The sequence below is a fragment of the Carassius carassius genome, chromosome 43, assembly GCF_963082965.1.
Source record: "Carassius carassius chromosome 43, fCarCar2.1, whole genome shotgun sequence".
NCBI classification, from domain to species: domain Eukaryota; kingdom Metazoa; phylum Chordata; class Actinopteri; order Cypriniformes; family Cyprinidae; genus Carassius; species Carassius carassius.
The window spans coordinates 3,248,654-3,271,612 of record NC_081797.1 but is presented as its reverse complement, the minus strand read 5'-3'; the positions used below and the strand labels follow the sequence as shown (position 1 = coordinate 3,271,612).

The following is a 22,959-nucleotide window of genomic DNA, read 5'->3' as shown; positions in this document are numbered from 1 at the left end:
ACAAAAGCAGTCTTATGTCTCTGGGGTATATTTGTAGCAATAGCCAAAAATACATTGAAGGGGACAGAATTATCGAAGTTCCATGAAGATATTTCGTAAATTTTCTACCGTAAATATATCAAAACTTAATTTTTGATTAGTAATATGCATTGCTAAGAATTCATTTGGCAAACTTCAAAGGAGATTTTCTCAGTATTTTGATTTTTTTGCACGCTTAGATTCCAGATTTTCAAATAGTTGTATTTTGGTCAAATATCATCCGATCCTAATAAACCATACATCAATGGAAAGCTTATTTATTCAACTTACAGATTATATATAAATCTAAATTTCGAAAAATTCACACTTAATACTGGTTTTGTGGTCCAGGGTCATTTATGCTTTGAACTGAAAATAAACGTAATGACATTAATGACATGATTAAATGTTCCAAAAAATATTGTAGTTGCTTTTGATACAGAAAGGGTGAAGTGTAAGTGTAATTTTTAAATGTGCCATATAATAGGATGTAACAAAAGTCTCAAAGTCCTCCTTCCATTTCAAATACAATGGCAGAAAACAACAGAAGAATCAGGCTTACCCCAGTGTCCTAATGTGGCTTTTTCTCCACAGACTCTTCATGCAAAAGCACTTTCAAAAACCCTACTCTCGTTAAATACACTCTCAGATGCTATTTGTATGTTTTGAGTATCTAAACAGTAGCAGGTCTTTACGCTGGATGACTTGCACCGTTGCTCCGACCCTGAACGGAGTTCCAACACTCGTGGTCAGGCATGGGTTAATGAAATGGGGGCCACACGCAGAGGTGCATTTCCTCCACTAGAGGGTGTACTAGTGCACTAAACACCCTGCTGAGGGCCTCTGTGATCAGAAAGTGTTTACTGAAGCCTAACTCTACATGAAAGATTAAAAGATGTTGATTTCCTGTGCATCTACATAATATTTACATTACACAACTGCAATTAATACATGACTCTTTTAATGGAGAATGTGTGTGCTTGTGCGTGTGTGAGTTTTGACAGATTTGCTCAGATTAACAACCCCCCCCCCAGTTTTCCACAATGCTTCTTTGTTAGTGGAAAACAGATTAACAGGTCAAGTGACCGGAGGTGTGGGCGTCTCTGCTCGATTTTTCCCGTCTTTACCGGAACCGTTAAAGTCCTGAAACATCACACGCTGTGAGTAGAGTTGCTTCTTTCATACAGAGACAGTGTTTCAGGCCTACAGACAACGAATGGAAAGCACTTGCATTTGATATGATGGACTTACAGTCTGATGTTTTCCGTTTCTCTTTTAATACTTCTCACATTTGCTTCATTTGACCCATGCATTTCAATGTATCTGGCTTGTCGCAATTAGTTTATGCTGATGGGTGCTTACTAACATCTGATTCAGCCAGTGTTGAACATGCATGAATGTGTTTCGTGGTGTAGATGTCCATGCTTATCATCTCTAATCATAGTGAAAGGTCGGTAGAGACTGTGATTGACAGGCTGTGAGTGGTCTTCCTGTCCAGAGCGGGCAGTGATGACGGTGACATACTCGCGGCGGGTGGCAGATGCGCGTCTGGGCACCTTTTATCGCCTGCTTCTGCGATGGAAAGGAAGCATCTACAAACTGTTATATCGAGAGCTGCTGATCTTCACTGTGATGTATGGCACCATCAGCATCACATACAGGTAAACACTGATTCTTCACTTTCTTTACTCCAGCCAAGCTTATAGTGATGATAAAGCAATGGTGTTAGATACAAATACAATGGTGTTTTGATATGTATCATTGTATTAAATAATAAAAGTGCCATGTTTTTAAAACATATAGGCATATCTTTTGTCAGATTTATCAAGTACATGGTACATTCAAGAACACTGTGGCACTATTATTTACAATAGCAGTAGTATAGTATTTCTGGAAGTATGTTGGAGTAACATGTATTTGAATTTTGGTAGCATCGGTATATTTCACAGTACCATGATTGATATCTTGTATTTTATGGCATTACATATTGCATTGCCTACCATGCTACATGTCCAAAAACATGGTATTACCCTTTTGTACCATGTCCAAAAATACTATAATACCATGGTACTTTGATATACTATGGTGCTAATAAATCTATAGTACTACCATAACGATTTGGGATTTGGTACCATGACATTACCACGTTTATTTTTTAACATTTGCCATATTTAGTAGCACAGCATCGATATATTGGAGTAACATGTAAATATATTAATGTCAGTATACCAGTGGTTATACCATGGTACTTTTCTAGGTTTGAAATGTATATAGTACCCCAAAAGCTATTTCAAAGATTACCATGGTAAATAAAAACATATTAATACTGTGGTATTTACATGGTACACATGTAATATGTACCATGGATAATACAGTAAATGTTCACCATATTTATATACCATGGCATTACCTGTCAAGGTGCATGTCTGAAAAACTTTGCCATTGTACCATGTCCGAAAAGCATGATAATACCACAGTACTTTGAATTACTCTTGTACTAAATGATTAACAAATCCATATACCATGGTATTTCAAACTTACTGCAAATAATTGATTTTAATATTTTTATACCAGTTATTGAAATATGCACTGTTTGACTGACAGGTGTATACTGACTGAAGAGCAGCGCCGAATGTTCGAGAAGCTCTCCATCTACTGCGATCAATACGCACAACTGATTCCCGTGTCATTCGTACTGGGTAAACCTGACTTACAGTAGTGCTTTTTTGGGGGATTAAAACAATCAGTTCTCAACTTCTCTCTCTCTTCCTGCAGGTTTCTACGTGACTCTTGTTGTGACTCGTTGGTGGGGTCAGTTTGAGAGCGTCCCGTGGCCCGATCGCCTGTCAGCGCTGGTTAGCGGACACGTCCGGGGGGAAGATGAAGGGGCCAGACTCGTCCGCAGGAGTCTAATGCGTTATGCCAACCTGTCGGGCATCCTGATCTACCGCTCGGTCAGCACCGCCGTCTACAAGAGGTTCCCGACCATGAGCCACCTGGTTCAAGCAGGTAAACTGGGATTCAGGCCACGTTATGTGGTCTAGAACAGCGATTAAAGCTATGTTTTGTGCCGGTACCCTTCAGTATCTGGGATTTAACCTCAAAGGGGAAACAGGAAGGAATTACGGCAAGATCCCTAAGAGCTTTGGCTGTTGAGAAATAGTTCACACAAATGTTAATTCTGTCATAATTTACTCAAGCTCATGTCAAGTCACTTTTATTTATACAGTGCTGGACTCCTTAATTTTAATGATTAATCGTGCATACAAATCATCCTTTAGCCTACACTATAAAAAAAAAAATCCGTAAAATATACAGTAAAAAAACGGCAGCTGTGGTTGCAAGAATTATACAGTAAAAAATACGGTAACATCGTTTTAGGTTTAGTGGTTTTACCTTATACAGTCTATGGGTTTTACCTTAAAATGACAGTTTAATACTGTAAATTAACTGATATAATGTTAATATACCAACTTATTGAAGTACTGAAATCTGTTCTTTACCTTTGTAATACACTGGTAACCACCAAAAGCAGGTGGTGATGATAAAGTCACGTGATGAAACAAAGCCCATCACAAGCAGCTTTTAAATAATAAGAGACATAGGCTGCATCCGCAAACTTAGCCAGGTGACTTGCTGGCTTGTTGTCTAATCAGGCAATGACTTTGCAGGCAGTGTTTTTGCCCAAAGGCACCTCATGAAACGGATTTCGGACAGGCTTCTGAGGCAGAGTAATGGTTTACTGATCTACAGCAAAATATAGAGAGCTTTGGTGATAACTAAGTGGATATCTCATTACGGCAATATTAATTTCTCGCTAGAAATTACATAAAAAGTGGAAAACGTTATTCAGAAACATACATTTACACACAAACTGACCACCGACCGCAACTTTCAGACGCCATCTTTATTTTTTGGCTTAACTGTCACAGAATGGAACGCACAGGATTGTGGGATATCAAAGGCAGCGAAGTATACATTTATGCTGCCTTCAAAAACCGGCCAGATGAAGGCATCTCAGGAGACAGGAAATGAAGCTGACATTGATTTCGGACATGCCTTGATGCCTTCCTACCTTGGAATGCGACCTCCGAAGGCAGCATTTTTCAGTTTTTCAGATGCAGTGCAGTGTCATTCACACAAGCACTAAACACCATCATGGATCACCATCATTATTGCAAACTGAAATTACAGTTACTTGTGAAATTTTTAACGATTATAAAGGGGATTACATTTGAATATTTACACACATCCACATACAGATTTAACTGATTTCTTTCCCAAATTGCCCTGACTATTCTGAGACATACCGCCCTGATAATTTCCGGGATGCGGAAACACAGTCTGTTTCGTAGAATCCAGTCATAAAAACGAAATGCCTAACGCGGACGGAACATGCCACATTTTGGATGACTAAATCAAAAGTAGGTCAGTACACTTGATTCAAAACATGACATCGACTAGTGTCTGTGAATATTAAGCCCCAAAAATGCAATATATGACTTGCACATTCTGCGTGTCTGTGTAAATCAGGCGCGGACTGGACACCTGGAGAACCGGGACAATTCCCGGTGGCCTGGCAGCCGATTTTGCCCTCTATTTAATATCATTATTGTATACTAAAGCGATCATTTGCGAATCCGCCATTTGATAATTAAATCTCTAATGTGAATTGTTAGTCATGACTCGCGCGCTCTCCGCGCCTCCGCCAAACGGTTTGGATCAGACTCAGAGTAATCAATGCGAGAGAGAGAGAGAGAGAATAGAGTGGAGTGTGGAAGCGCACAGCTGGAGCAGAGAAGCAGAACTATACTGTTCAGGGTTTCAGGTCAGTTTCATCTGTAAAGATGCTTTTTTGTCTTTGTTTTTTTATGTAATTAATCAAGCAGCAGCACGTTGCTCATCAGTCATCACTCAAAATACAATATAAAGGACATCATTATTATCAGTTGTAATGTTACAGTAGGAATTTAGCTGAAAAAAAATTCAGATTTTTTTTTTATAGGTTTAGGGGGAGCTACGACAGACAACACCACAACCAAATGGTTACTATTGTTTAACTGTGGTAACCAAAAATGTAAAATTATTTTAAATATTAAATATTAAATAAATATTTAAATTTTAAATATTTTAAAAATAAATACAAATCCATTTTAAAAAACAAACAAAAACAAAACAAGGTTATTTTACTTTTATATAGGCTAATAAAAGCATGGTAATTTTTTGTAAGGAAAACATGACTCGTGTACAGTATTAGGATTTTTCTATAAAGATATTGTAGTATTGTAGAGTATTGTATTGTAAAGTATAGTTTTGTTCAATCTTGAGTATTAAAGTCATGAGAGAGATGGATAACAGGGCAAAATAAAGAGACTGAAGAGAAAAATGGAAGTGAAGGTGCAGTTCAGGAGAGAACTTTTAATTATTTTGCATGTCCCCAAATTAAAGATTTAAACATTTTTTTATCTCAGGTCCATACCAAAAATAGTATTGTCCATGAATTTGTTTGTATGAGTTTGAATTTTCCAGTCTGAATTTTTTTCCCAGTCCGCCCCTCCTGTAAATTAATGGCAAAGACATGGTTTCATTTACTACACATAGGCCTACTGAAGCTCGCAGTGTTTTCAACCTCTGCTGCCTCAATATAGGAGTACACGAGCACATAAACATCATTTCTAGAACTGCTCTGTGTCACTTCATGTGCATTTTACTTATTTTGAGAAAACTATCATCATATACAGAGACAACAGTTTCAAAAAAACACCAATATTTCAGGAGTTTATTACACAGAATACGTCACATGCTTATTAGATAACTGTATTTAAGTTGATGTATATGCTTTTATTTATTATTCTTTAATTTTCACAAATTTAGAAAAGTAATCAAAAAGTACTCAAAAGTAATTAGTTACATTACTTTAATGAAGTAATTGAAAAAGTTACACTACTATTACATTTTAAACAGGGTAACTTGTAATCTGTAACCCATTACATTTCCAAAGTAACCTTCCCAACACTGGTAACATACAACCCTAATAAACATAATAGATAAGAAAAAAATACATCAAAAACATCAAATTTAAACAAAATTTTAAATGCGACGCTGAGAATTCTGGGAATTTTACAGGAAATTACTGTCAACCATTTAACAGGTTTGTACTGTAGCATTTTCACAGTGATTTTTTACAGTTTTTGTATTTTTGTATGTCATATTTGTGCTAGACCTCACAGGTATCCTGGGCCCCCGTGATGCATGACTTTGAGGATGATTTTTGGAGCTTGATCACTGTATGATTTCATGCAAAAGAGCAAAGTCAACATTCTTTGTTTTGGGAGAAAGTCATATGGGTTGAAAACTCTCCTGTACTGTAGGTCTGATGACGGCGGAGGAACTGAGGCACTTAGAGGAACTGCCCTCCCCTCATAATAAGTTCTGGGTTCCCTGCATGTGGTTTGTCAGTCTGGCCATGAGAGCTCGAGCTGAAGGACGCATCAATAATGACGTCGCAATGACCGCCATCCTCAATGTATGTCTGTCTGTGTATATAGACTCATCACTCCTGTGATTCTGAATGTATATGTGTCATAAATATCACTTTTTTTCTCTGCGAGATTATTTTGTATAGAATAAAAATGCTTGGTTAATATCCAGTTTTATTTCACTGTTTTACTGTTTGCTATTTATGATGGTGGGCTATTTATATTAGAATGCCATTTGTAGTATATTCAAGAAAACTCATGCTGGGTAGTAACAGATTACATGTAATCTGGATCAGATTACAAAAAAACTTGTAACTGGATTATGCAGATTACAGTTATTTTTTATGGATTACATGATAACATATTATTCATAAAATGACAGTACATTATTCATTATTTTTACCTTTAAATAATTCCTTTCTGAAAATCTTTGCTTGTCAAAAGCTTTGACAATATTCACAATATAGAATTGCCATGTAAATGCCATGTAAATAATTTTGCGATCCATGCTTCTGAATTTGGGGGTAGAAAGCAAGTGTAGGTTTAAAACAAGTTAAGGTAATCTAAAAAAAATTTCAGAAACTATATATCTGTTTATTTTATTATTGCTGTGAACTAACGGCTCTGAACGATTCAGTGGAGTCTGATTCAAACCGCTAACGTACGAGCGAGTCTGACTCTTTTGACTGAACCGTTTCATACGAATCGTTGTTATTGAATCGGACATCGTGGCTTTCGCTGCATTCAGGAAACAGGGTAAAATATAACGAGGTTATGTATGACAAAACGCACCTCATGATTATTAATACATACGAACCTATAAAATATAAATCACTCTAACAATATTCGGTTTATTTTAATACTGACATGACGGAATAATAACTCGCTATTCGGTGAAGGAGTCGTGAATTCATTAACAGTCCAGACCAGTCTGATTTGAAATCGGTAATTTATGAGCAATTTTAAGGCTGTTTCATTTAACTTTTTGCCTGAACCGTTAAGTTTTGATATGGACATAACAGAAAAATAACACGTGGTTCAGTGAGGGAGTCAGTAACGGCTTTGAACGATTCTGAATTGAGTTTGATTCAAACCGCTAGTTTACCTGGTTTACGAGCGAGTTGAATCTTTTTGAATGAACCATTTCATATGCACTGGGGTCAGTTGATCAAATCTCAAAAATGGGTTGTTAAAAAAAATATTCTGAATATGGATTAGATCACAGAATCCAACTTTGGTTTTGATCTGGATTAAATCCTCAGTTTGTGTTGTTAAAAACGTTTTAGTAAGATTGGGATACTTTTGATCTAAAAAACAGGATTATTCTGATCCCAGTGTGAATTTCAGGTACAAAAATGTAATAAAACTTCAAAACTGCTCCAAATAATACCACATTTGTAACATGTAATATTTCCCCAAATCCCCAGCTGTCAATATCAAACGAAAATATTATATTTAATTTTTTATAATCACTGATTGTGAACTACATTGGCACAATCATCAGAGATGGACCAATCAGAAGTAGTTATTTATTTGGGTAAATGCAAAACAAAAGTAGAATGCAAAATAAATAAATAAATTCCCATCTATGTTTTTTTCCCACCACAATGTCCCTTTAGGGGCTCCGTAGAGCACTAACCAGATTTGGAAATCTGAAAATGTGTGTAACTAGATCAGGGTGATCCAATCCAGCGTTGCTTTAACAAAACGGCTCAAAAGTAAGATGGGTAACATGGGATTTCCAAATCCAGATCATTCTGATCCAGATGGAACTGGTTCAGTGAGTCAGTCAGTGAGTGAACTAACGACTTTGATTTATACCACTAATTTATGAGCGAATGAAAGTTTTTTTTTTTTCGCGTTTCCAACATCATGTAGTTTTCAGTAGTAATGGAATCATGGATTTTCAGAAGCATTTATTCAGATGAACTCATTAGTTCTTCCTCTGAGCAATAGTTGTTTTTTTTCTCTGGGTTTTCTCCTGGTAGGAGTTGAACACACTGCGCTCTCAGTGTATGAGGCTGTATGGCTATGACTGGATCAGCTTACCTCTCGTTTACACACAGGTTTGATGGTTCAAACTCATCTAGCTTCATTTACTAGTACTAATAATAGAGACAGAGACAGAACTAGCCATACTGCGGACCACTCATAACATTTCAGAGTTTCCTGTATAGATCCAAGCAAAATCTGAAATGAAATTGAGCGGAACTGACCAAATTAGTTTAACCAATCAATATTGATTCATTAAGTATGTATGACTAATCTCTGGATGGAATGGGAAATAATATTCAAATGATCTCGAAATGGTTGGAATGGCTAATAGTGACCTTTGATTGGTTGGAATGTGCAGCAATCATCTCTGATTGGTTGGAATGTGCAGCGATGATCTCTGATTGGTTGGAATGTGCAGCGATGATCTCTGATTGGTTGGAATGTGCAGCAATCATCTCTGATTGGTTGGAATGTGCAGCGATGATCTCTGATTGGTTGGAATGTGCAGCAATCATCTCTGATTGGTTGGAATGTGCATCGATGATCTCTGATTGATTATGCACAATGAATGGTTGAAATGATTGATGTAGACGATGAATAGATGACGAATTTTGTCATGCTTTTAAACAATTTCTAAATGTCCTGTGCTCTCTGATAGGTTGTAACCGTGGCTGTGTACAGTTTCTTTTTGGCTTGTCTGATTGGTCGGCAGTTCCTCGACCCCGCCCAGGGTTACCCGGGTCACAACCTTGACTTCTACCTGCCCGTCTTCACCTTACTGCAGTTCTTCTTCTATGTGGGCTGGCTCAAGGTCTGTTATCTTATTAGTGAAGTATCGTATTAGTTGGGGTTCCACTCCACACTCACCGTCTCTATAACTGGTTTTATGAAATAAAATGACTGTTTAGCTCTAAATAAACATTGCCTAATTATATGGAGTTCAATGCAGCTGACATGACATACACAAAACTTGTCTTTAAACCTACAAATTTAGTGAAACGCCACTTTAATAATGGTTACATCTCACTGATGTAATGTAGCTTCATCATCTTTAGCAAAAAGTCAGATAATAATTGCACTAGTGTGTTTTCAGGTGGCAGAGCAGCTCATTAATCCGTTTGGGGAGGATGATGATGACTTTGAGACGAACTGGCTGGTGGACCGTAATTTACAGGTACATCATCTGCCCCACAAATGACATGTTTCTTGATCTCCTTTGTGTCATTCTGTCTTGTCTTGTCTTGCTCTGTGGATTTGTGTGTCTGGTTGTACAGACTCTCTGGTAAAATCTCCCCACTTGTGTCTGTGTATTATAAGGAGCGCTAAATCATTTATTTGATTATGTATCATGGGGCAAAATGACTTTCTGTAGACATAATGCATAATTACAGCATAGCAGTTTTCGGTTACTGATGCCATTGTAGAAATACTCATGCAAGACTGTTTGTCACACAACATTACTTTATTACATTACTGCATCAAATCTTTAGTTTTGTGTCACATGAGCCAACACTGCAGCATTGCTAAGGTGTTAAACATTAATATTTCTCCTTTTTGTAAGGACCTGTGCTTGTACAGACATAAATAGATGTGCATTTCCCCCAGGTGTCTCTGCTGTCAGTGGATGAGATGTATGATCTGGTTCCTCTGGTTGAGAGAGATAAATACTGGGATGAATCTGAACCTCAGCCGCCTTACACAGCTGCCAGCGCCGAACACCGCAAACCCTCATTTATGGGATCTGCTTTGGACATCAGGTGACACACACATCCTCACACACACACACACTTAAACCCACCAATATACAACTACAGCACACACAAGCACATTTTGATTGCACAAACAAAATTCAGTCAAAACATGATCAATTTTGTTTGTGCATCCAAAAATGTGCTTGTGTGTGCTTTAGTTGTATATCATTTTTCTTTTTCAATTTAAGTGATTTTCTTATGTCAAGTAATTTATTTATTTTTCTTAATTAAGGCAGGACATGTGATTAGGGTTAAAAAAAAAAACTCACTATGACAATTTATTTTTATATTACAAGGTTTCTAAAATGTTTTTTTTTTTTATCTAGTTAAAGGGATATTTCACCTAAAAAAAAAAATTCTGTCATTAATTACTCACCCTCATATCGTTTCAAACCTGTACGATCTATGGAACACAAATAAATATTTTTAATAGAGCTCTCTGACCCTCCATAGACAGCAATGCAACTGAAATGTGCCCAGGCCAAGAAACGTTGTAGGGACATTGTTAAAACAGTCATCAGGGGTTAAACCGTAATATTACGAAGCTACAAGAATACTTTTTGTGAGCAAAGAAAGCAAAAATAACGACTCTATTCAACAATTCTTCTCCCCTGAGTCACCATCTTCTGCCATAATGGAGAGTCCCACGACATATTTTCCTCTGCATGTAAACAACACATTTTACATTGTTTACTTGCAGAGGAAGGAATGAACACCAATGCGTCGTGGTACTCTCCATAATGGCGGAAGATGGTAAAAATGTTGAGAGTGTTTTGAGGAATTTTATATTATATATTGTTTACATAAATATTATGTTACATAAATCAGATTAATGATATATGAACAAACCTCTCTGTAAAAACCTTCAGGAATAAATATTGGAATAAAACCGTTTTGTTGTACATTAATGCTGCAGAATTGGAGAAAAACTCATTATAAGACAACTGCCTTTAAAGACATGTATTGTAATTGAAATTTAAAGACGCACAATTGGTGAAGTGTAATAAACTAAACAAAAACATGAATGTGTATTTTGGATGTTTTCTTTACACTAGACATGTCATGAAAGCAAAATAGCCCAAAATAAAAAAAATTGACCAGTAAAAAAAAAAACACGTAGTGCCTTGCCTTAATTTATTATTATATGTTGGGGTGGGATAATATTAAAGATTTTTATAGAATTAGAACGGTCAAAAATGTCCATTTTTATTTCATGGTGACGTTTAACCAAGTTGCATAGATCAGTAAAAATAAACCAGGCAATATTTTCAAGATTCAAAAGCACATTTTGTCTAACAGAAGATCCTCTAGGTCAGTTGTGGGATTTAAACAAGGTCACCGTTCTCTCTCTGTCTCTCAGCGTTCCCAAAGAGGAAATGGAATTCCAGCACAATCTGGAGCAGATTAAAGAACACGAGGAAGCCAATCATTCCACTCCATTTCTAGGCAGCTTGAGTCGCATTCTTGGCGTCCAGTCTCCCAATTTCCCTCGCTCGACACCCACATCCCGAGTCTCCCTCCTGCGGCGGCGTCCCCGCGCCCCCTTCTCTCGCTTCCCCCTTTACCTCCATCCTGAGAGCTCTCCGATGCCCAGCCACGCCCGGAACGCTGACATGGAGGATGCATTCTCATCCATGCCTCTATACGAAAGACCCGGTTTCTACAGTTGCCCTCAGACGCCAATCCACTGCGTCCCTCCGTCCATTCCTCGCCCAAGACCACGAAGAGCGCACGGCGACAGCTCCAGCTCCCTGGCGCATCCGTTGATGGGCTCGCAAGTCCTGGCTCCGCCCGAAACACCCGTGCCTCCTTCCTCCGCCTTCCCTTGGGTGGGTGAAGACAATGAACATTCGGGTCCCGCCTTCTACTTTCCAGACCCTGTGCCCGAGCTGTTACCCAAAGTACGGCAGAGTCAAGGGTTGCTGTCGCGCCGCCCCCTGCCTCTGCGACTCTCTTTGGAGACAACACCATCTCCGTCTACACCCGAAAGGGTGTTTTCTTTCACTCCTCCCTCTTGGTCACAAGCTCAAATCAATACCACCAGTTCAGGGAGTGTGAACGCAGCTGCGACTTCAAACAGCAACAACAACCTATGCCACGGCGTGGCAAACAACCCCTGGCCAATCAGCAGAAGCACCACTGGAAGCACAGCCAATCCCGTCAGCTCAAGCCCCACAGCGACTCAGCAGACAGCCAATCAGCACAACTCTGCCAACGACTCTGGCATCTCATTGGCTGAGGAGGATCTGTTGGGTACGGCAGTGAAAACAAAGGAACAGCTCTGAATTGGGTGGAAAATACCATCTTAGACCAGCATAGATTCTCATCCAGATTGGTTTAAAGGCTGGTCTAGCATGTTTTAGCCTACATTTAAGACATTTTAAGAAACCTCAGTAGCGGAAGTCATCATAGCTGGGTAAATATCTGCAGTGGTGAACAGAAATTGCCATTTGCCCCACCAGCAAAAGAAGAAGAAAAATAAAATAAATTGATGGTAGACTGTCTGACATTCTAAAAGAGGAAAAAAATATTGAGAGATTGATTAATGTTGATAAGTGAGAAAGATGTTAAATTGCCATCACTCGTTTAGCTGTTAGCTCTATTAGAAACACTCATGCAGAAACTAGTTTTAAGTTAATGGCAAGGTAATAAAACACAAAGTATAGTGCTTTTTACAAAATATTGATATTTTAGATCAACTTTGCTCTGTCTTGTCTATGTAATGTGGGTCATGTGATCTTCACTGTCACACTCATTGATAATTACCATTTGCATAAACATTGTTGCAGAATATCAAAAAATATGTATTTTTTTAGATTATAAAACCAAATTGTATGAAAAAAAAGAAAAGATCCAGATCAACACAGAGATCCTTTACAAACTGGTGCAAAACAAACCTCCCAAACACAATGCATCATGGGACTGTTACAGAATTAAACAGTTTTGTACCAACCCGTGCACTTTACACTGATTATTAATTTTCAGAATGAGATGAAAAGAGGGTAAAATCAAACCCTGTTTATTTCAGCTTGATTTAACTGTGGAATATTTCCAGTCAGCACGCAAATGTTGAACTTTATTATTTTTGCAACTCAGAAGGTATATAAACATGCATTTCTTCTGTATGTAGATATAATGGATATGTACCCAATGGAAAACTAGCATGTAGAGCTTTTGTTTTGCAGTGCATTCACATCTAGATTTTTTATTAATCTATTCTTAAATACTTTATATAAACTAGATTAATTTTCATGACCTTTTAGGCCTGTGTGATTGTTATTTTAGTATCATAAATATACTATCAAAGTTTTTTTATGTTTTCCATTTTAATTTTAGTCTTAGTAATTTCCTTGTGTTTTGGTTAAGATTTTTTTTTTTCTGACTCACTTTCACTTAAAAGCTTAAATAAATTATGCATCTATTCTTAAATAATTGATATATGGGAATTTCATGAATCTTCTAGGTCTGTGTGATTAATAAATCACATATTAAGTGTTTAGTATATCTTAAATATTATGCTATTACAGTTTTTATAACATTTTATTTAGTTATAACATTTCTATTACCATTTTAATTTTACTTAGTTTTATTAATTTGTGCTTTTGGTTTAGATTAGATTTTTTTTTGCTGACTCACTTTCACTCAGACAGGAAAAGCTTAATGAATTATGCATCTATTCTTAAACTTCATTCATCATTCATGAATTATGCATGTCTGTTCTCAAATGTCTCCTGTTCATTTTTTTTTATCCTGCCAGTAAATATCTTCTTTATATTTGTGACACTGAAGCACAAAAGCAGTCTTAAGTCACTGGGGTATATTTGTAGCAATAGCATTGTATGGGTCAAAATTATAGATATTTATTTTATGCCAAAAATCATTAGGATATTAAGTAAAGATCATGTTCCATGAATATATCTTGCAAATTTCCTACCATAAATATCAAAACTTCATGTTTGATCAGTAATATGCATCGCTAAGAACTTCATTTGGACAACTTTAAAGGTGATTTTCTCAATATTTAGATTTTTTTGCACCCTCAGATTCCAGATTTTCATTAATATCATTCAATATTCTCCTATTCTAACAAACCATACATAAATGGAAAAGCTTATTTATTCAGTTTTCAGATGATGAATAAATCTCAATTTAAAAAATTGTTACCCTTATGACTGGTTTTGTGCTCCAGGGTCATACACACACACACACACACACACACACATAAAAAAGACACAATTTCACCATTAATATTTTTATTGCGATCATCTCATTTGAATGATTTCATATAGAATATTGCATATAATGTGGACTACATTTACTGTATGGCTTCTAAAGGGTTCAGGCAGGATCTCTAGTAAACTACAGCAACACGTCACATGCTTGGTGGACTGACTGCATCATAAACACAGAGAGAGATCTGTCTAAGAGCTTTCCTTTCCCAGAGTGTGCTTGTCAAACAGATATTCGGCCATGGCGTTCTGAGGAGCGCCCATCCGCCGCAGGCTGCTCACCCAGTCCGCCAGCTCTTTAATGGACTTCACCTGCTCGTCCAGGTAATGCGTCTCCAGGAAATCACAAACCTGCCACAGAAAGATTCAGAAATAGCTTTTCCCTTTTTGGGTGAAATGACCTTTGGGACATTTTTGGTTGCTTTACCACTAACAATCAGTTACAGTAATTACATTTTAAATCATGGTTTCTACATAAAAACTCTTTACAGGCACGATCTGATCTAGAGTCAGTTTTGCCTTTCATGTTTTATGAATGAGATCTGATCCTAAACTAGTACTCTTGAGCTCAAACCCTCCAAACTGGGGATGAAACAACTGAACGGATGAATTATGTGTTTGTTTCCAGCCCACTGGAGGCATTCTGGGTAACTCCCAAAAGAAAAACTGAGAAAGCTTGTTCTGGTCGCACCTCCATTGTTTTTGATATAGTAATATCATAAGGGTTTTCAAACCTCCTGAGTAACAAATTTCTTAATTACTTTATGATTTTTTTTTATAATTTCTCACACAGAAATTTCTAGCCAATAAAAGAGTTTAGCATAACTAGGAGATACACCTCAGTGTTATTTTAGCCTGCATTTTTATCATTGCATCATTAAAATGCAATTACAGTATTTTCTTTCATAATTAGATTTTTGATTTTAATATTTTAAATTGTTCATGTTTATTTTAGTTTAAGCTTCAGTCATTTTTAAATGTCTATTTTATTTTAGTTATTTTTTTATTCCAGGCTTAGTTATTTAAGCACTTTAAATTAAAACAAATAAACTAGAAATGCTGACTTCAGCTTGCGACTTAATGAAATTAAGTTTAATAATGAATAAGTTAAAAAGTATTTTTTTACATGATGTAATTTTACCATATTTCTTATGTAAAGTCACGGAATTTTAAATTGGTGATTAACAGGGATTTCTTTATCTATGAAAACATTAAGAAACCTTTTGTTATTTGAAATAAATGTTAACTAAAATTACACAATCAATATTTTTTGACATTTTATTTTACTCAATGTTTATCTGCAAATAACAAATAAAAAAGGTTTTTGTTTTAGTTACAAAAAAAAAAAAAAAAGTCATGTATAATATTATTTTGCATGCACTTACATGTGGACCATTGTGTTGAGTTGCCACCTTGTGAAGCTCCAGTAGGGACAGATTTACGCTCTTTTCCAGAGCCAGAGCACATTCCAGCGCTTCCAGACCGCTGCCCCACTCATCCCGATCCGGCTTCTGCACGCACACACACACACACACACACACACACTAACACGTGCGCTCATTTACTCAATTCATTTCACATTAGACAGACAGACAGACAGCGCTGTCCCAGACCTTGATGTCCTGCAGGTAGATCCGTCCTCCTCTCTGGTTCTGCAGACTCATCAGCTTCTCCGCATGTTCTTGCTCCTCCTTAGACTGCTCGCGGAAAAACTTGGCAAAGTTGGGCAGAGACTTGTCATCCCTGTCAAAATAGTACCCCTGGAGAGAAGAGCAGTCAACCATGAACCCTTATAAAGCCAGCGAACACAGTTCATTCTATTAATACAGAGCTCCAGAGATCAGTCGTATGATAAAAGCCCGCTCTCACCATGGACAGGTAGACATATGAGGCGTAGAGCTCCAGGGAAATCTGTCTGTTAATGGCTGCCTCACACTCCTGATGGAAGTTCTGCCTCACCTGAGAAGTCATGATTCTGAAACATAACACCTCTAAATTGTAGCAGTATATATATACTGTATATATATGTGTTATGATATTGGCTTTGTAACTTTTGTTAAACTTTTGTAAATAAATAAACATAAACACACACACACACATGAATATGATAAATTTGTTACTTCAGACTTATGTGCCCTCTAGAAGCTTGCGTTCCGCAAGTAAACGTCACTTGATTGTTCATCCCAAAGAAGCACAAAGTCACTTTTACGGACTTTTAAATTAAATGTTCCCTCCTGGTGGAATGACCTCCCAAACTCAATCCGAGCAGCTGAGTCCTTAGCCATCTTCAAGAATCAGGCCATCTTTATTTGACCCTCTAACTTTAACACTCACTATTCTAATTCTATTCTTTAAAAAAAAAAAAATCGTACTACCTTTCTAATCTTTTTGAATTCTATTTTTTTTTTCATTTATTATACATTTAGTATATAAAAAAAGACCTCTAACACTGGCTTGCTCTATTCTTTTTCTATTCTATCGGTTTTCTTTTTATTTATTATATTATTTAAAGCTCCTTAGAAGCTAAGTATACTGCGTTTAAGCTAACTGAGACTTGTTATATATCATTGCTCTTTTTGTTGTTTTAGATTGCTTCTATTGTCCTCATTTGTAAGTCGCTTTGGATAAAAGCGTCTGCTAAATGAATAAATGTAAATGTAATATAAGGTAATATGAGAAATATTAGAATATTAGAGAAAAACATTTATTTCATAATGATATTTCCCCCCATTTTAAATTTTTATTATCCAATAAAAGGATACATTTTTGTGAATTTTTTTAATAAAAGATCAAAAGGATTAACAATGCAGAAGAATTTTCACAGCCTTCTTTGTTCATATTTACCAAGGGTGCCAATATTTTTGGCCATGACTGTATACATATCTATATCTACATTTCTATCTATCTATCTATATATAGATATACATTTACATTTAGTCATTTAGAAGACGCTTCATTTTTCTTTTTTATATATATATATGTAGATATATAAAATATAACATTTAACATATTTGCAAATATATGTATATAAAAGTATATACACATGGATAGTCATGGATTGTTTTTTGCTAAAATCAGTAAACCTTTCATTAAAGTTTCATTACTTGAACTAAAAATAAATTTTGAGTGAAAAATTAATTTAAAAAAGTACATACTGTAGATTATATATAGAACTGCCTTTATATGATTTAGTTGCCAATGCAACATTTTTCATTTTAATTTTACTAAAACTAAAATAATACTACTACTAAAATACTAAAATAGCTAAATCAGAGTAAAACGTATAAAGACATTAAAAAAATAACAACAAAATTACTCAAACTTAAACTAAAATATATATGAAAAAGGAAAATACAAAAAAAAAAAATCGAATTTTGAATAAAAACTGCAATAGTATATTAATTATACAACGCAAAAGAATTATGGTAAAAAAAAAATATAAAACACTAGTGATTTATATGCTCATTTTGCACTTTTATTTCAGAGGAGCTGCAAATGCATTTAATTTAAAGCATATTTAATATATAAGATTGTGCAATAATATGTAAATACGTGATCAGCAGCCCTTTTTGGAATATGGATTGTTATATGACTTACCCTGAGAGACGATATGAACCCACGCGTGATTCCGTGTGGCTTAAAACAAATCAGAGAAACCCAAATCTGAGAGAGAGACAGGAGCAGCTCTCTGTCCCAAACACTAATGAGATGAGTCGCGGTAGAGCGTGTCTATGATCAGACGTGAATTATAGGGCTGCTGTTGACATAAACATACACACACGCGTTATTCTGCGCCATAAATAAATCCCCAAGGTCACTTTTCAAAATAAAAGTGCTGATTAAAAAAAAATAAAGATGAAACCTACTGTATAAAATGCACACGTGTGATTTTACAAATACTTAAAAAAATAATATATACAGTAAAACGCTCGTATTATTTTTTTAACCAATAAAAGCGACCTGATGTCGTTATTACATGTAGAAGTCTCGGTGGCTTTCCCGCTAGGAGCGTCCAATCATTAAAAATGATCGCCATCATAATCGTTTGTTCATTCGCCTGTCGGTTAGCGCCCGCCCACCAACGCTTGTCCTTAAGCCAATCAGCTCGGAATACTCCCGAACGTCAAAACACGTAATTAATATTCATGAGGAAACCTTCGCCGTAGTAGAAGAAGCGCATCTTCTGTTTAGTTTAAAATGAAAAGGTGGATTCCTTCTCACTGCATTCACCCTCTCCTGTGTTTTTTGATTTAGAAACAACTGGTTTAGGTTTTATAAAAAAAATAATAACCAACCGCGACAAAGAATTGCAGAATTATATAAACGGTTGTACGAGTCAAGCGTTTATATGCCTTTAACTTAGTGTTTTGATAAAAAGTTAGCCTATCTATGACCAGCATTTCTGAGCATCAAATTCTCAAATCCTAGACTATAAAATATTTGTTCCTATTATTTATTCATAATTGTATGAAAATGGCCTTTCAGAAATAATTCGAATATGCTGATAATCAGTTTTAATAATGGTCTTATTAATATTAACGTTAAAAACTGTTTTTTAGCTGTCAATAGTTAAGCTTTGCATCACAGGAATAAATGAAATTTTATAATAAAATTTTAAATTTTAAATAAATGTATAATGTGTAATTAAATTATAGTTACTTATGAAAATGTTTACGATTACAAAGTGGGTTACATCTGAATATTTACACACACACACACACACACACACACACACACACACAGGGGCGCTGCCAGGAATTTTGGGCCCCATGACAAAAAAATCTAATTGGGCCCCCTCTGCGCAGCTGTTGTCACCACATCTCTAGGATGTAACTGTCCCATCAAAAGCTTAACTCTAATCAAAGGCTTGCAACTGTCTTGCTAGTTCAATTCTAGTGCTAGCACAATATTTACTGCTGGTGATTTGTAAATGCAAGTCTGCATACAGTATGCAGTTCACTATTTGATGCAAGATTAAAAGCCACCATAAAAATGTCCTTAAAGCAACACTATGTAACATTTCTTATCTTAAAATAATATTTCCAAAATCGTTTCAGTGGATCATCAAGCTGTAACAGGGTGAAAGGAACTTATGCCTCCCATGGAGTCCCTGGAATGACGCTAAGTCATTAACACAGTGGTAGCTAATTTATATGTAGTTTTCAAATTAAAATAAGAATTAATTCTTCTCTCTTTAGACCAAATCAATTAAGTTTATGGGAAATTTGAATCAAGGAATAAATTTGGAAAATCTTGAATAAATGACAATTTTCATTTTTGGGTGAACTATCCATTTAACAGAAGTGAAAAAGGAGCAACTTATATATATATATATATATATATATATATATTCAGCTTACTGCTAAATCACAGTAATATGACGGCATAGTTATTGTGAAGTCACAGTAAACAGCTGTCATTTCACAATTATTTACTGTAAAAATGATACGGTAACTTGCTGTGAAAGTCATGCAATTATTAACCTGCTATTTATTGTAAATTTACAGTGAAATAATTAACAGTGCAGTCTATGGGAAGTACAAGCCCTGCAGAAGCTCTACTGGGCCGTCAAGCCCACAGCCAATCAGAATCATCAGCACATTTTCACTCTCGACTCATTGGCTACTGCAGCTGTCAATCAAGCTCCATCTGGACAGAGCGGTTTATGTGTGTGTTTCAGTAAAGCTCTGGGCGTTGCAAGAGAAGAAAGAGCAGAGGAACGTTTGGACATCTGATTAAGATGCTTTTATTGTTTTTTAATAAATGTATTTAAATAGTTTTTATATTTTAGTTATTTAATAAATTGTATGAATATATTTTATTTGTATTTTGATTATATTTATGTAATTTTAAAGGCTAATATTTTTATTTATTATCATTAGTTATTTTTTTTAAATAATTTCTCAAATCTTACTTTCATAAAATATTTATTTACAGTATATAATTTATAATTTCAGAAATCACTCTAATATACTGATTGGTGCTCAGCTTTTATCAATAACCATTGATGAGTTATATATTTAAAATATTTATATATTTAATTGAAATTATTTATTATTTTATTAATTTTTATTTAATATTTTTTTTCTTATTTTAATTATAATTTTTGTAATAGTCGATAATCAATCTGATTTTGGGAGGAGGCCAATGGGGATCAATTATTAACCCTCATTTGCATATCAGGACTAGATCTTCAATTTGCTTAGTAAAATAGTGCAATTTTCTAGTAAAATGTTCAATTTTGTTAAAACATTTTAAAAACAAAATCACATGTAACATACATATTAAATAAACTAAATAAATAAATAAATAAAGTTATCAATAAAATCAATAAATAAATATTTAAATCATTATAAAAGATTTAGACATATTTTTTTACTGCAATTATTGCATTTTTAAAAGCTTCATTATGTCTTGTAAGTCTATACTGTATGCACCGACTTTTGAAAAATAACAAGGTCATGACATCTACTCCAAAATGCATTGTTTTTTGAAACTTTGCTTTCATATCCTACTTGAACTCCATCCAAAAGGAACAGCATAAGAACAGGAAGTGTGTAAAAGCAAACAATCAGCTGAGGCTGAATGATTCATGGGGAACGCAACCTTTGTCTGGGAAACCTGTTGTGTAAGTTCAGCTCATAAAAAATTCAGAAATGTACAGATGAAAGGTTACAGAAGCGTTATTTATTAGGGATTACATACAGAGTTGTTCTTATCAGACACATGCTCCATTACAGCTCAGAAAGCACCATACTGTACATTCATTCATTCATTCATCCATCGCATGCTTTGATCCCAGAACACTTCAGATTAACACGGCTCCCAAAATATAGAAAGAATCCCAGAAATCAACACGTTTGAGGTCAGTCTTCTGATTTTACATGTACGAATGTGAAGAGGCCACTAAAGATACAGTAAACAAACATCAGGATGCCGGTAATTCCCAGCATTCTTTGTGCTCTCCACACTGCTAGTGCAAATAGTAACTACAGCAATAAAGCATAACCACAGATCAAGCCATACAGTCACTTACAAGGGAGGATAAAATTCGGTAACAAAGTTTAACATATATGAAAACACTTGCAGGGTTATTTTTAAAATCAGTTGCACTGGTAATCAAATCACAAAACTTGTGTCTGTCACAGAAGTGCTTCGTTTAGCAACAACTTCTTCAATAAAACTCTTTTACCATGGAAGAGTGCATCTGTAACAAGGACTCATTGTTCTTTAGCAGTAGTACCAAGAAACAGGTGTGTAAAATGTTCATATTGATCTCGAGTGTATGTTAACCAGGTTTTAATGTAAAAGTAAAATTGCTACTGTCCTCCATTTGGGTTTTTTTTAACACATGCAAAAGGTGTTGCATCCTTATGCAAAAAATCTCTGATGGAACAAATTTCGTTTAATAAAATGTTCATATCTTGCAGCCAATAGTGAGTGATCATGCATCCATGCATTTGACTTATATGTGCCAACGTGAAATCAAAACTGACTTTGTTTACTTTCTTTAGGAAATAGTTCATCCAAAAATTTAAGTTAGCTGAAATAGTACTCACCCTCAGATTTGGAGAAATGTACCATTGCTCACCAATGGATGTGAATGGGTGCCGTCAGAATGAGAGTCCAAACAGCTGATCCACAAGTAATTCATATTTTATAAAATTAAAAAAAAAAAAAGTCAAAAAAAGATTTATTTGTTTCATTCACTTCTCAAGAGAGTGGTGTGGATTACGGAGCACCCATTCACTGCAGACATTGCCAGGTTTTCACAACAAAACCAGCCCAAATTTGCTACTCCAAACTAACCCTGTAAAATTGTGTTTCGGGGGTAAAATGCATGGTTTTTGGCATTTTATGGGTTAAAAATCACGTTATTGGAGTGGCTTCAACCAGCTGACATGAAAAACAACCTGCGGAAACAGTGTAAAAGTAACCCAATTCTGAGAGAAAACCGCTGATTTGGCAACACCCTTTATTGGTGAGCAAGTGACCTAATGCAACATTTCTCCAAAACTCATCTACATCATAAAAGGGGCCGAGGGCAAGTGCATTTTCTGCAAACTCCTTTTTGTATGAACTTGCTTTAATGCTGGTGGTTTAAACTCTCATTCTGGTCTGACTTCATTCTGGAACGCACAGTTTATAATCCAACCGAATTCCATCCTACATTTATTTTTTTTCTTGTAAATGTCACATTATTAAATTAAAATGGTGCGAACAGCATTTCATGTTGACTCAAAGGAATGATATACTTTAACAAATTTCAAAAGAACATGCAGAGGTTTTCATGTTGCAGAATCATAATTCAATCATCAAGTTTCATTACATATTTTGTTAATGATTAAGCATAATTATTTTTAACACTAAAAGTCATCATAATACTCCAACTTAAAGGGATAGCTCACTCGAAAATGAAAACTATGTTAACATTTACTCTCAAGTTGTTCTAAGTATGCAAACAGTTGCTAGTGAAACGGACTTCCA

General features: G+C 35.5%; 2 protein-coding genes across 2 annotated transcripts; one reads left to right on the top strand and one right to left on the bottom strand.

Moving 5' to 3' along the window:
- Positions 1-570: 570 nt before the first annotated feature.
- Positions 571-13,498, top strand: best1 (bestrophin 1). The gene is made up of 9 exons (XM_059536688.1): positions 571-1,679; positions 2,623-2,717; positions 2,794-3,027; positions 6,390-6,544; positions 8,486-8,563; positions 9,151-9,303; positions 9,586-9,666; positions 10,098-10,249; positions 11,604-13,498. The coding sequence occupies exons 1-9, from the start codon at positions 1,528-1,530 to the stop codon at positions 12,526-12,528; spliced, it is 2,025 nt and encodes a 674-aa protein (XP_059392671.1). The 5' UTR covers positions 571-1,527; the 3' UTR covers positions 12,529-13,498.
- A 987-nt stretch (positions 13,499-14,485) lies between these two features.
- Positions 14,486-16,488, bottom strand: fth1b (ferritin, heavy polypeptide 1b). The gene is made up of 4 exons (XM_059536443.1): positions 16,342-16,488; positions 16,086-16,232; positions 15,858-15,983; positions 14,486-14,823 (listed from the first exon to the last, which is right to left on the bottom strand). Exons 1-4 carry the CDS (start codon positions 16,441-16,443, stop codon positions 14,665-14,667), a joined length of 534 nt encoding a protein of 177 aa, XP_059392426.1. The 5' UTR covers positions 16,444-16,488; the 3' UTR covers positions 14,486-14,664.
- Positions 16,489-22,959: the final 6,471 nt, after the last annotated feature.